The 15,161-nt window shown below is 38.9% G+C and overlaps 1 protein-coding gene across 10 annotated transcripts in view; it reads right to left on the bottom strand.

Moving 5' to 3' along the window:
• Nucleotides 1–15,161, bottom strand: part of Spag9 (sperm associated antigen 9) — a 128,270-nt gene that overhangs the window by 78,306 nt on the left and 34,803 nt on the right. For all 10 annotated transcript variants that reach the window (XM_087573131.1, XM_087573133.1, XM_087573132.1 and 7 more), the window contains 1 exon segment: nucleotides 7,096–7,166. In XM_087573131.1, the coding sequence (XP_087429257.1) occupies nucleotides 7,096–7,166 (71 nt within the window).

Here is a 15,161-nt window from a genome sequence, read left to right as displayed (position 1 = left end):
CAGTTTCGTAAAATATGTGATGTTATTAAATGAAAAATACTGGTATAAATACAAAGTAGTACCCAGATTTTGGTAGGAGGTTCTAAGAGAATGCTGACTAAAATTAGTAACATTTGAGAAACCATGCACTTAAATGGAGAACATCAAGATTAATGCCCAACTTGAGAGAAAATTCTGTATATTCATCTTTCCATGCTAATAGTAATTACCAGAGTAAAAATAAATTTCAATTTAATTTAAAGACAGTATTCTTAATTATTTCTTCAGATTTATAGTTGAAAAAATTTCGAAGTACCTTCTCCTGTGCTAATTTACTAACATCAGTATTTAATATAATTGTAACAAATTAATAGAAATAAAAATTTAAATTAGAAAATAAAAATAAAAAATACTTTGATTCTGAGTCATAGATAAGGAGCCACATGATAGAAAAGATAAATAGGATGGGATTTGATCTTCAGAACTCATATGGTGGAAGGAAAAGTTACAAGTTGTCATATGAAAACACACACACACACAGAGAGAGAGAGAGAGAGAGAGAGAGAGAGAGAGAGATGCAATTTTAAAAATAGTTTTAAAAAACATTAGTTCAAGAGCTGAAAAATCTAAGTGACTTCCATGGGAACTCACATACACCTGGCCTACACACACACACACACACACACACACACACACACACAGACAACTAAAACTAACATTTAAAATAAAAAGGCTAGTCAAAATGAGAGCTGTTAACAGTAAAGAAAAATGAAGACAAAGTTACAAGGACATTTACATGTTTTATTAAAATGTCTAGTTTTCTCTTCCAAACCATTTTAAGAATTTTGCATAAAAAGTTTTGGCTGTGTCAGCAAATCAGGAATAATGAGCCACTTTATTCTTGTATCAAGAAAGGACTTCAAGGAAAAAAAAATAAACCGAGACTAATATAGCAATGTTGGTCCTCATATATGCAAACGGAATGTTAGAGAAGTCGTAGAAAGCATTAGCTGGGTTCTCCTGTCTGGACAGTAGTCATGGAGAGGTGATTTGTTCAAATGAAAGAATGTTTTTAAAAAGAAAGAAAAGGAAACCTCCTTCAGATTGTCTTTATTAGTAATTCATTATAGAACCAATTTTACAAATAGGTTATTATCTTAAATGCTTAAATATTTAAAATTTAGAAGACACTATAATATCCTGGCATTCCAAAATAGTCTAATATGAAAATACAGACCACACTAAAGTAGCCCTTACTAGGACAGAGGGACAGCAAAACAGCAGCTATCGTACTGAATGCTAACCACTTTAACAGAAATATTTTTAATTTAACCCTCACAATATTTTACAGATAATCCCCAGGTCCAACAGAAAACAGCTAACAATAAAGTGTTTTCCGCCATTAGCTTTAAAGCTGGGACTCAAATCTGTTTGATGCAGCTACTTGAGCAGTTCCACACTGCAGGACCCAGGATGCATCTGGCCCTTTAGTTAACTCTCCAGTGAAGCAATGAACCCATTGTTCTTTCTTCTTCACACCCACAAGAAAATCCCACACCCTAAAGCATTTCCTGATATATTTAAAATAACAAGCTATATGTCACAAACAAACAGAATACAAAATACACTGCACATGAAATTTTAAAAATAATTTATATTATGGTTATGATTTTAAAAAAGAAGGGGGTGATGGAGGGAGAGGAAAGACAACATTCCAGATAGAGAACGATGTGAGAGTGGGCCAGGGCGTTTCATACACAGTTTACCAAGTCTACCAGTTCTAGTCTCCTTCATCTCAGATAAGCTATTAATTTCCCAGTAAGCAAACCAACTCACATAGCTAGACTCATCAAAGATTCCGCTGTATTATCTGAAAAACTGTTGTTTGGGACAGGCACAGACTACCCTCGGTGGAGTTGTCTTCACAGCCAAGACTGACTCCACACTGACAAAACCAAAAAGCAAACCACATAGATTGGAGCACAGACTCTCAGTAGTCACCTTGAATCTTTCTCCATACAGTTCTTAAAGCTGCTCTCTCTCTCTCTTTTTTTTTTTTTTTAAGAATTATTTATTTATTAAAGAGGGCATCAGATCTCATTATAGATGGTTGTGAGCCACCATGTGGTTTGCTGGGACTTGAACTCAGGACCTCTGGAAGAGCAGTCAGTGCCCTTAACCTCTGAGCCATCTCTCCAGCCCTTAAAGTTGCTCTCTTAAAACCAGTGGGATTCCATGAGACAGGCTCAGAAAAACATCTAGAGCACTCAGCCTGTAATGCTAGCTCGTGGAAATGGAGGCAAGGATGAGTAGTTTAAAGGTCCATCCTCGGTTACATAGCAAGTGTGAGACAGCCTGAACTATATGACACCCTGTTTTAAAGAACAGCAAAGATAGCTTAGTGGTTAATGGTGCTGGATGCTTTTCCAGAAGACCTGGTTGAATTCCCAGTACTCACATGGCACACTCGACTTTCAGTTCCAGGGGATCCGATACCATTTTCTGGCATCCATGGGCACCAGATATACAAGTGGTACACAGGCGTACATGCAGGCAAAATACCCATACACATATCACAGGTACATACACACACAGCATAGAGAAAACCCTAAAATCATAGAATCAGGAAGACCAAGTTTCAGATTTAGTCACTAGCAGAGAATTTGGGGACATCACACCAGAATATCTTTCTAAAAATTCCCAAGTATAAAGTATGGAGAAATGATAAGTTGGCCAAAGAAAACTCTAAGAGTGAATTTAAATGGTCCATATGAAACTCTCTCAGCTCTGCACAAAGTTCACATGTGTAGTGGTTAGCAAAAGAACACAAGTCATGTGGTCCCAATGCTTTTCCGTAACCACTCCTCACGCCTGTGCTGACTTGAAGGTGTGTCTTTTGGTCAGTCAGCAGTCAGTGTGATGCTGACACTATCAACTTCACAGAATCTAGAAACAAGCCACTGTGCAAACAAGCCACTGGCACATCTGTGAAGGATTGTGCAGATTAACTGCGGTGGGAAGAACTACCCCAAATTTAGGTAGCACCATTCCATGGACTTGGATATCATACTGCATAAATGGGAAATGCTCACTGAGCACGTATGCTTTGTGCTTCCTGACCGTGTACAAACGACCAGCTCTTCATGGGCCTGCCGCCATGCCTTCCCTGCCAAGATGGACTGTGACCAGGAACCAAAGTAAACAAACACTTCCTTACCTACACTGTGTTGTTGGGAAACTAACAGTTAAATTAGTTTTATGATAAAGTGTCTTTTTAAACATCTAGACTGACCTAGAACTCACAACTCCAGGCTGGCTCCTCAACCTCTATGTGCTGATAAGGTAGCTTATAAGCATATACCACATGTAGCAAGGTATGCATTCCTTTAAGTAAAATCAGTAATGCACACAAATTTATTATTTGATTAAAGAATGGCCATTCACATTTTCAAAAGGAGCCAGAATAAATTTCCCACTGTTCGCAGTAAGCATTGTATTTTGTCAAAGTAATATTAAAATAATTCTGCCTGTAAAAAAAAATGCTACCTTCCTTGAAAATAACAATAAACAGGTACAGAGTCCCTTTCTCTGGAAAGGCACCCTACGGGATTCCAGAGCTATTTATTCATGCTAATTAATTCAATGGAGTTTCTAGAGCAAATGGAAAAACAGAAAATTTTAGGTTATAGTGAACAGACTCACCTTTAAAGCAGCCTTATCTGTGTTACATAAGCCTACTTAAAGCAAATAAAATAGAGTCTATCAGGGCAAAAGACAGAGCCTCTTGTAACTGCAAGAGAGGAGCTTAGGAAAGAGCTGTCAGTCAGCAAAGGCAAAGACGCCTGATGACGTCCAGCCCCGGGTCTCTGACTTGGTAACTAAGCTTTCTTGAGAGCATTTCTCTTCCAATAGTGTACATCTCTGAAGGCACGGAAACAGACAGAAAACTTAACATGCCTTTTCTTTTTTCTCTTTTCTTTTTTTCTTTCCTTTTTTTCGGAGCTGAGGGCCAAACCCAGGGCCTTGTGCTCTAACACTGAGCTAAATCCCCAACCCCTACTATGCCTTTTCATAGGAGACAGATGGGAAGATTTAAAATTTCTATAGAAATATATCTTCATTTTTATTAAATAGATATTAGGAAAATAAAATCTCACTTTATATTTATTCTTTGAAGAATGTATATATTTATGAAGAATATAAATAATTTAAATATATTTTAATATATCACAATTTATTAATCTCTAATTACTATAAGTTATAACTTTATTTTAAAAACATTATTACTATTAATTACTTATTACATTTAAACATATTTCTCCAAATATATTTTGTAAATATCATCATCAATAAACAATGTAAGTAAATACTGCATATATCCAGAACCTTACTCTGATATGGAAATCAATGGTGTGGAAAGCATCAACAGCAGGCTTTTACCTACGAGTCTGTAAGAACACCCTTCCTATCTAGTAAGCGCTGTATTACTGAAGCAGGGCGTGTCTGTAAGAACACCCTTCCTATCTAGTAAGCGCTGTATTACTGAAGCAGGGCGTGTCTGTAAGAACACCCTTCCTATCTAGTAAGCGCTGTATTACTGAAGCAGGGCGAGTCTGTAGGAACACCCTTCCTATCTAGTAAGCGCTGTATTACTGAAGCAGGCGAGTCTGTAGGAACACCCTTCCTATCTAGTAAGCGCTGTATTACTGAAGCAGGGCGTGTCTGTAGGAACACCCTTCCTATCTAGTAAGCGCTGTATTACTGAAGCAGGGCGAGTCTGTAAGAACACCCTTCCTATCTAGTAATCGCTGTATTACTGAAGCAGGGCGTGTCTGTAGGAACACCCTTCCTATCTAGTAAGCGCTGTATTACTGAAGCAGGGCGTGTCTGTGAGAACACCCTTCCTATCTAGTAAGCGCTGTATTACTGAAGCAGGGCGTGTCTGTAGGAACACCCTTCCTATCTAGTAAGCGCTGTATTACTGAAGCAGGGCGTGTCTGTAGGAACACCCTTCCTATCTAGTAAGCGCTGTATTACTGAAGCAGGGCGTGTCTGTAGGAACACCCTTCCTATCTAGTAAGCGCTGTATTACTGAAGCAGGGCGAGTCTGTGAGAACACCCTTCCTATCTAGTAAGCGCTGTATTACTGAAGCAGGCGTGTCTGTAGGAACACCCTTCCTATCTAGTAAGCGCTGTATTACTGAAGCAGGGCGTGTCTGTGAGAACACCCTTCCTATCTAGTAAGCGCTGTATTACTGAAGCAGGGCGTGTCTGTAGGAACACCCTTCCTATCTAGTAAGCGCTGTATTACTGAAGCAGGGCGTGTCTGTAGGAACACCCTTCCTATCTAGTAAGCGCTGTATTACTGAAGCAGGCGTTTTAACTTAATAAAACCTACTGTCTAACCTACTTCCATCTTTCCAGGGCCTATGTCCCTTATGACCAAACTTCCCTTCTACTTCTATTAATTCTGTGACAATTTGTGTTCCGGGGTAGTAATGCCTAACCTCAATCCCATGAATAGGAAAAAAATTCTGCTTTATTCAAAACAAATGAAATTGAGTATAATATGATTTTATGATGCTTAAAAGCAGCAAGCACCATTGGTCTCTACCATAGGCAGCAAAAGAAGGAAAACAGGAACTGAAGTCTACCAATAGGACTGCGGGGGCATGAGCGAAGCCCCCGACTCAGTCGCCATCACCTAAATAAGTAGGTAGATAAAAAACTAGATCAAGCCAGGCAGTGGTGGTGCATAGCTTTGGTCCAGGCACTCAGGAGGCAGAGGCAAGCGCATCTCTGAGATCGAGGCCTGCCTGGTCTACAGAAGAGCTCCAGGACAGCCAGGGCTACACAGAGAGACCGTGTCTCAAAAAAACCCAACCCAACCCAAACAAACCAACCTAGAATTAGGTACAATATAAGACAGGATTAGCAAAGAGAAAATGGCCAAGAGAGGTGGCCTTTAACCCCAGAATTGAGGGCAGAGGTATGTGTGAGTTCAAGGCCAGCCTGGTTTGCATAGTGTGTTCCAGGCAAGCCAGGGCTATAGAAAGGAGAAGGAGAGGGAAGAGGGGAGTACTGTGAAATTCATTTAGGTATGTGGGGCTGGAGGGATGGCTCAGTGGTGGAGAGCACTGCTTGCTATTTCAGAGGTTCTGAGTTCAATCCCAGCAACCACATGGTGGCTCACAACCATCTGTAATGGATCTGCTGCCCTCTTCTGGTGTGTCTGAAGACAGCGACAGTGTACATGAACTAAATATAAATCTTTTTTTTTTTTTTAAAAAGGCCCGTGAATCTCCGCCTGACCATAACACACAGGAATAAACATCACATTGACAAGACAGAAACAAATACAATATGTTAAAGACTAATGGACTCTTCAAAACAAGGGTCACAAAGCGATTATATGCTGCAAAGACTAATTTAAAATACTGAAGAAGACTGGAGAGTTGGCTCAGCAGTTGAACACCCTGGACCTAGGTTCAGTTGCCAGCATTCATGTAGGAAGCGAACATCTGTAATTCAGTTCTAGAGGATCTGATGCCCTCTTCTGGCCTCTGTAGGCACTGCACTTACAAGTAGGCAGGACACTCATGTACAAAAAAACAAAAATCTAAAAATAATAAGTAAATCTCAAAAAACCTAAAATGCTGAAAATTGGAATAATTTTAAATACATTTTAATGTATTATAAATTTGTAAGTATAAATTTGATATAATTTAATATAAAATATAATGTAAATTATAAACAATTCATTTAATAAGTCCTTTACAACTAAATTATATATAGAGAGATCTATACCAATATCTTACCAATGCAGCATTTTCCTAACTGGTAGCAAATCAATTTTCTCAGCATCAAGTCAACATTTTATTATATGCAAAAGGGTTTTGCTAGACTACTAAGGAACTGTCTTAAATAACTAACATTATTCTGAGGCATATAAATTTCCTACAGGAAAATTTAATTCCAGATTTAAAAAGAATAAAAGTCAAATGCCACATGATACTTTCTGGAAATTATGCCTATGAACTGTTCTAACTTTCCAAGAGCGCAGACTTACAAAGGCGTCTCTGCTCCAGCACTAACCTAGTAGGGACAGACACCCACCTCCGTGTGTCTCTGGTGCAGTGCATTATACTCCTTCTTCAGTTCTGCTTCTCTCTCTTCAAGTCTGCTGACTGCAATCAAGATACATATGCTTAATCAAACAAGTACAAAACCTTAGTTATACAATAACTGCCTGTCTTTAACATACTGTATGTTAGCCACAGCTTTAGCACTTCAGCCTTAGCCCAGCTCCCTATGTGAAATTCTGTGGTCACAAAACGACCACATTCTACTGTCCTTAAATACCACCTTCAGAGAAGAGAACAAATGTCAGATTGGTTCTCTAACGTATACATGTGTGTCAGATCATCCTTTTACAGCTTTCTATACGATGGAGAATTCAGAAACAAAAATCACACAAGTCTGGTCCTTGTGTCAGAACCCATATGGTTGACTTCAACTCAACCATTTCTGAGTATCAAGTTCTTTTTTCAGTACTAGCAGGATGACAACGTCTCGCTGTAAACGTTCTCTGCTTTGAGTCTTCTGGAGTTCAGGGTCTCATCTTCTTTTATTTAGCTCCCTCTGCAGGTGGATGTTGTGAAGTGCACTGATGTGGAGCTGGCTCACAAAATGTTTTTTAATATCAAAACAAAACGGAAAAAAAAATTAGATTCTGAGACACAAAATGTCAGGATAGGATTTTAAAGGTGACTGACAGAAAATAGAGCAATTCAGAGCAGAAGGGCTCCCGGAAGCTCATGAAGAAATAACACTGGGGTGACCTTTAATGAGCAAGTTGCAGATATATGCTACTACAGTAAACCATGGCTACAAGGCAGAGGCAGACTGGGTAGGCAGCTGAAGAACCCCACCGTGGCTAAGGGCAGCAGAACAGCCACAATGCTAGTGGCATTGTCAAGAGAACATTTAAATCATGATAAATTAGAAACATTCTGTGTAAGGTCAACCAATGAGCTGCAAAGACAACTAGACAATTCCAGAAGGGCACATACATTTTTATATGCTTCATGTTTACATGTGAAGCACCAAGAACATTAATGTGCTGCACAGTGTGGGGTTTGTACACATTTGCCTGCCAGAATTTGTTGGAATGTCTTAGAAATATGTCATTATTCAGAACTCAATTTCTTTTTTGGCATAATTTGTTTGTAACTCAAGCCTGTATGTCTGGCTCATTAAATTTATACCACGATGCACAATGTTTGTGGAGTGCACTTTCTTACATAGACAGGTAATGGGCACATCTGCTTTTGACTTTATGCTGTGACCCAAAGCAGTAATAAGTCACTAATACTATAGTGCACTAGGGTAACACAACACATGCTGAAATCTGAAAATGTGTGGTGCTGCTCATTTAAAACAAAAATACATAAAGAACACAACCAGGTAATCTACGCAAATTGTAGATATTTAGTAACAATTTCAAAATAATTTTTGAAGACTTTATAAGAAAAAAGTACAATGTCATTTATTTTATATGATGGAGACCACTCAGCAGTTAAAAGCACTTGCTTCTTTTATAGAGAACCCAAGGTGCATTTCCAGCACCCACACCTGGCAGTAAGTCCAGTGCCAGAGGATCTGATCTGCTGGCCTCCAAAGGTACTTGCATGCATGGGATGCACTCAGGAGCTCACACACATGTATTTGTAAACACACCCACATACACACACAGATATTCAAATATATAAGTGAATAAAATTAAACCTTAAAAAGGAGCTAAACATTGTTTACTGCTCATTAACTAAGCTTATTTAAAAGTTAAGGGAATCCCAAGACTACCAACCCTTTTTAATTATTCATCTTTGTCAATTCGTATTTTGATAATTTTTGTTTATTTATAACATTTATTTATGTTCTGTGTATACTGGGAGGGTTGGCATGTATGCCACAGTATTGTATGAAGGTCAGACCACATCCTGCTGCAACTGGTTCTCTCCTCCCACCACATGGGTTCTATGAGATCTCAGGATTGGTAGCAAGTGCCTTTATACTAACTAAACTAACTCACTAGCCCTATTAATCAATGTTTTCTTGATAATGTGCAAAAAAAGAAAGGAAGATTAAGGTTAAATTAGAAGCCAGTATCATTCATAAACTTCAACTTCAAATGTATTACAATTAGAGCCCCATGACTCTGCCAACCCACTTGAAATAAATTCATAAAATTTATATTAATACCATACTGACATTCTGCTTGTAGCATACCCTAAAAACTGACCATAAAATGATTTTATCATCACATTATGAAGGAAGCATCGCTTTATATTAATTTTGGAGAGAAAACCATGGCAATATGGCTAACTCACTGAAGGTCACAAAGATGATTCTTTCCTAGTAGAGGCACCTGGGTACCGTGCTACACTGCCTGAAGAAACGCACTCTCAGCCGGGCGTGTTAGATCACCTGGAATCTAAAGGTCGGCAGGATACTGCTGTGAGTTTGACATCAGTCTGTTACAGTGAAGTCCAGGCCAGTCTGTGCTATAAACCCAGTCTTCAAAAAAGCAAAAGAGAAATACGCCTTTTAATCTGTTTTATATAATGGAACCTGCCCATCCTGGGTATGGGGGACTGAAAGAAATGGCTCACGGTTAGAAGCACTCGCTGCTCTTGTAAAGGACCCAGGTTCAGTCCCCAGCACCTACAAAGTAGCTCTCGACCATCTGTCACTCCAGTCCCTAGAAATCCAACACTCTCTTCCGGCTCCACAGGCACCAGGCACGTGCACTGTACATAGACACGAAATGCAGGCAAGAGACTTATACACAGAAAACAAAAATAATAATGAAAACATTTCACTTCCAGGGGATGGTATTCAAACAATTCCTTTTCCTTATAGGATAACCCAGTCTCGGGAACTTAAAGCATCAAATTGCCAAGTAAAAATGCATACTCGGTAGGCTGGAGAGATGGCTCACAGGTTAAGAGCACTGACTACATTTCCAGAGGTCCTGAGTTCAATTCCCAGCAACCACATGGTGGCTCACAACCATCTGTAATAGAATCCAATGCCCTTTTCTGGTGTGTCTGAAGACAGCTACAGTGTACTCATATACAATAAATAAAAGAAAAGAAAAGAAGTCATGTCTTGCCTATATTAAAAAAATAGAAAAAGAGAAACAGTCATTTAAAAGATTAAAAAAGAGAGAAAGAAAGAAAGAAAGAAAGAGAGGGAGAAAGAAAGAGAGAAAGAAAGAAAGAAAGGAAGAAAGAAAATGCATAGTCAGACTTTTTGAATCATCAGAGAAACTATCCTTGTTTGGATATGATTTGTCCCTGAGGATTAGTGTGTTGCAGGCTTGGTCCCTATGGTGGCAGTGTTGGGAGGCAGTATGAAACCACAGAGAGATAAGGCCTGGTGAGATCTCTGGTTGATTGGGGGAAAACTGTCCTTGGAAGAAATTAAATACCATCAGATTTCTGAATTCCCATAAAAGCAACTTGTTGGAAGAAAGAGCCTCATTCCTAATTGCCCCCTGGCTTACTGTTTGAAGATGTCCCCAACATTGTGTTACCACTGGTCACAGGCCTATGCCAGAGGCCCAGTAAGCCTGAATCCTTTATCTTCCACTTTGAACCACTAGAACTATGAACTAAATGAAAGCCCATTGATATATGCATTAAAATGAATAATCAGCTTATTGTACTTGATCAAGTTGGCTAAAATAAGTACTATAAGACAACCAATGCTTGTGAAAATGGAAACAAATACAACTTTCATACATTGCTGGCAGGAGTAAAATGCTACATTCAGTTTTAAGACAAGCTGAGTGGTGGTGGTATGTGCCTTTAATCCTAGCATTTGGGAGGCAGAGGCAGGTAGATCTGTGTGCATTTCAGGCCAGCACAAAGAAACCGTATCTCAAACAAACAAACACCGTATCTCAAACAAACAAACAAACAAACAAACAAAACCAACACCTCCACACACACACACACACACACACACACACACACACACACGCACACGCACACGCACACGCACACGCACACGCACACACACACACAAAACCAATTTGAAAAGTTTGGCAAGAATTAACAAGGCTGAATGTTTGCCAACCTACGACAAAATACTTTATTGCTAAGAAATATATGTGCCCAATATTAAAGTTTGAATGTAAAATGTACCTCAAAGGCCTGTGCTATAGGTTCTCTGAAAAAGTGACTGATCCAATATCATCAATAAAAGATACATACACACCCATGCAGCCAAACCTCTGAGATTACGAGATACAGACCTCACCTTCACTGAACTGTTTTTATTGGATGTTTTTGTCAGTGATGAAACCCACCACATACGTAATGGCATTAAATGGTGTTTAATCATCCAAAGCTGGAAAGAACCTCCTTGTCAAGGCATACCAAAGTGGAGAAAATATTCACATTCCCAAATCAGGAATACTATATAAGAATGAATAAATTGGGGGCTGGGGATTTAGCTCAGTGGTAGAGCGCTTACCTAGGAAGCGCAAGGCCCTGGGTTCGGTCCCCAGCTCCGGAAAAAAAAAAAAAAAGAATGAATAAATTATTTTCAAACTCATCATGGATAAGTGGCACAAGTAAGATAGCAAGAAAGACCAGAAGCTAAAAGGTACAAAAATAACACATAAAGTATTAAAGAAATTACAGTAGTTACCTCTGAGATGGATTTAATTGCCTACTAACCATCCCACTCTAGTTCAAACACAATTTGTATCTATCTGTTTGCCTAGGGACTCCCTTTAGCTTGAATAGTCAATCCACTTAGTATGTCCTCTGACATCAGCAGAAGATTTAAACAAGGTGCTCAGAATTTACAGTGAGAATGCAAGCATGCTACCATAGTGGAGAAATATAGGAAATTATGAAATGAAAGTAGAATATAATGCTTGCTATCTTACTGTCACATGACTTCAATAAATTAACCTCTCTGGGCTTATTTCTTTGTTTAGTAATAATAGTTCCCATTAGGATTAAGTGAGTTAATATTTGCAAAGGACAAAGAATAATGTTGCCACAAATATGATTTCCAAACAAAATATAGTAATTAAAGGTGCTTCTTAAAAGAAATGCCGCCTATCTGAAAACACCAATTCAGGATTGTGCCTATGTAAATGAACAGGGACTGAAAGTATATCACAGAAAATAAAAAGACAAGAGTAGGCCAAGAATGGTTGTGCATAGAATCTTAGCACCACCCTGGGAGGGGAAGACATGAAGATCACAAGTTCCACGTAAGAGTGAGTTCTGCACCAGCCAGAGCTGTATGAGACTCTGATCTCAACAAATAAACAGGGGCTGGATCACCCGAATTTATACCCTAATATCAACACTGGGTACCTCACAAGTGCTTGTAGCCCTAGCCCCAAGAGAACTGATGCCCTATTCTGGCCTCCACATGCATATATGTATGCATACAGGCAGGCACACAAGTTCACACACACACACACACACACACACACACACACACACACACACACACACACACACACTAAAAATAAAAAAGCCAGGTAGTGGTGATGCACACCTTTAATTTCAGCACTCAGGAACAGAGGCAGAGGGATCTTTGAAGTCAAGGCTAGTCTTGTCTACAGAATAAGTTCCAGGACAGGTAAGGCTACACAGAGAAACTCTGTCTCTAAATAAATAAATAAGTGGGTTTAGATAGATAGCTATGGATGATGGACAGATGAGAGATAGAATGAATCTATAACCAAGCATCATGATACATGCCTTTAATTAGCATGATGATACTGCTTTTAATTCAAGTACTAGGGAGGCAGAGGTAGATAGATGTCCATGAATTTGAGGCCAGATGGTCTATGTAGTAGAGTTCCAGGCTAACTAGGGCTACAGAGTAAGACCCTATCTCAAAAAACAAAGCAAAACAAAATAAAACAAAAAGCAAAAACAAAAACAAAAATGTCAAAAAACAAAAGAAAAAAATATACTAAAAACAAACAGTATGGCCTGTAAGATATTTACAAAACAAAAACTGACTCCCAAAGCAGCTCATTCCCATACCCTTACTCAGGCAAAAGTCCTGCAGCCACCCTCCCCTCCCCCAAATCTCCTCCCTTCCCCACACTTGCCCCTCTCTTCATACCTCCTTTCACACCGTACTCCAACTGCTGTGTCAATCTGAACTATCCACAAGCTCATGAGGTGAACACTTAGTCCCAGGCTGGTAGTTCTATTTTGGGAGGTGGTAGAAATGGTATGACCAGGTCTAGCCAGAGGAAGTAGGTTTCTGGGCCATAATCTGAATGTTACACCTGGTCCCTAATCTTTCCCTCCATCTTTGTTTCCTGTCATATCCTCCCTATGCAAAGGATTAAAATCTCTGATACAATGAGCCAAAATATATCTTTCCTCCCTGAAGTTGTTTGTTCTACTTATTTTGTCAAAGCATTTATCAGTAAATACAATGTATCTAATTTTAAAAATAAATACAGGGGCTAGAGAGATGGCTCAGCCGTTAAGAGCACCCGACTGCTCTTCCAGAGGTCATGAGTTCAATTCCCAGCAACCACATGGTGGCTCACAACCATCTGTAAAGAGATCCAATGCCCTCTTCTGGTGTGTCTGAAGACAGCGACAGTGCACTTATATATAATAAATGAATAAATCTTTAAAAAAATTAAAAAAAAATAAATACAAGCCAGGTGTAGTGGTGGTGACTTTAATCGCAGTAGTTGGGAGGCAGAGGCAGGAGGATCTCTGTGAGTTCAAGGCTGGCCTAGTCTACATAGTGAGTTCCAGCTAATGAGAGTTACATTGTAAAATCCTGTCTCAAAAACAATAATAATAAATAAATCTAGACTCTGACTACTTTTTCCATCTGTGCCATCAAATTTTATTCTATCATATCATCTAATGCTTGTACTACTATTACAATTATCTCCTGACTAGTATATCTACTTAGCTTTTATTCTATAGTCTGGGTAGAATACCATGCTTGTAATTCTTCAATGATCCCTGCTTTGTTTAAAATAAGGAGACATTCTTACAATGGTCCAGACGTTATAGGATCCAATGTGTCAAATCACATTACCTTTCATTTCCAAACCCCATGGAGAACACTGATGTCTTGTTAAGGACTAAACTGGGCCTCAGCTCACAAACTCAAAGATGGGGTTCCCTAACTCCCAATGGAACTGTGTTTGGCAATAGGTTTTTTTTTTTTTTTTTTTTTTTTTTTTTTTTTTTGGTTCTTTTTTTCGGAGCTGGGGACCGAACCCAGGGCCTTGCGCTTCCTAGGCAAGTGCTCTACCACTGAGCTAAATCCCCAACCCCGGCAATAGTTTTTAAGACTATAATTAACAGGGAGTGCACTGACCCACCAGGGCTGTAAGAGACACTAGAGCTACCACTCTATTCACACAGCAATAGCTATGTGGACAAGCAGGAAAAGGACAATGACCTACGAACAAAGAAGAAGAGCTTCAGGACAGAAAACAATAAAATAAAATAAAAAAGCAACCCGGCCATTGCTTGATTTGACCTCCTCTTCCAGACTGTGACAGTAATATTTAAATTGTAGTATTTTATTTTGACAGCTTTCATAAACTAAAACACAACTAAATGTAAGTAAGTATACCTAAGAAATGCTTAGATACGTGTGCTATTTCCTAAGAGTTGACCAGAGCCTATAGCTTACAGAAACAGGTCCTGACTGATTTTATATTAGCTTGCTAATCAAGTTTGGCTTGCATAGCTTCATTGAAATGTACCACTTTACAAAACTGTAAGAAATTAGCCATTATAACCCCAGTATATGACTGACTTCTGTGTTTCCAAATTTATCCGAATTAATATTTATCGTCACTAGGATTGGCTTAAGTTTATTCACAAAATATTTCCTTTTTTGTTTGTTTTTTGTTTTCTTTTTCTTTTTGCTTTTTGTTTGTTTGGTTGGTTTTTGGTTTTTCTGGACAGGGTTTCTCTGTGTAGCCTTGGCTGTCTTGGAACTCACTCTGTGGACCATGTAGGCCAAAAACTCAGAGATCCAAATACTTGCCTCTGCCTCCCAAGTGCTGGGATGAAAGGGGTACCGCCACCTGGTGGTTTTGTTTTTTAAACATTTCAGATTATCACTAATAATTCCTTTGGCTTCCATTC

Source organism: Rattus norvegicus, chromosome 10 (genome assembly GCF_021556685.1).
Source record: "Rattus norvegicus strain SHRSP/BbbUtx chromosome 10, alternate assembly SHRSP_T2T, whole genome shotgun sequence".
Taxonomy (NCBI): Eukaryota; Metazoa; Chordata; class Mammalia; order Rodentia; family Muridae; genus Rattus; species Rattus norvegicus.
This window is presented reverse-complemented; position numbering and strand designations above follow the sequence as displayed.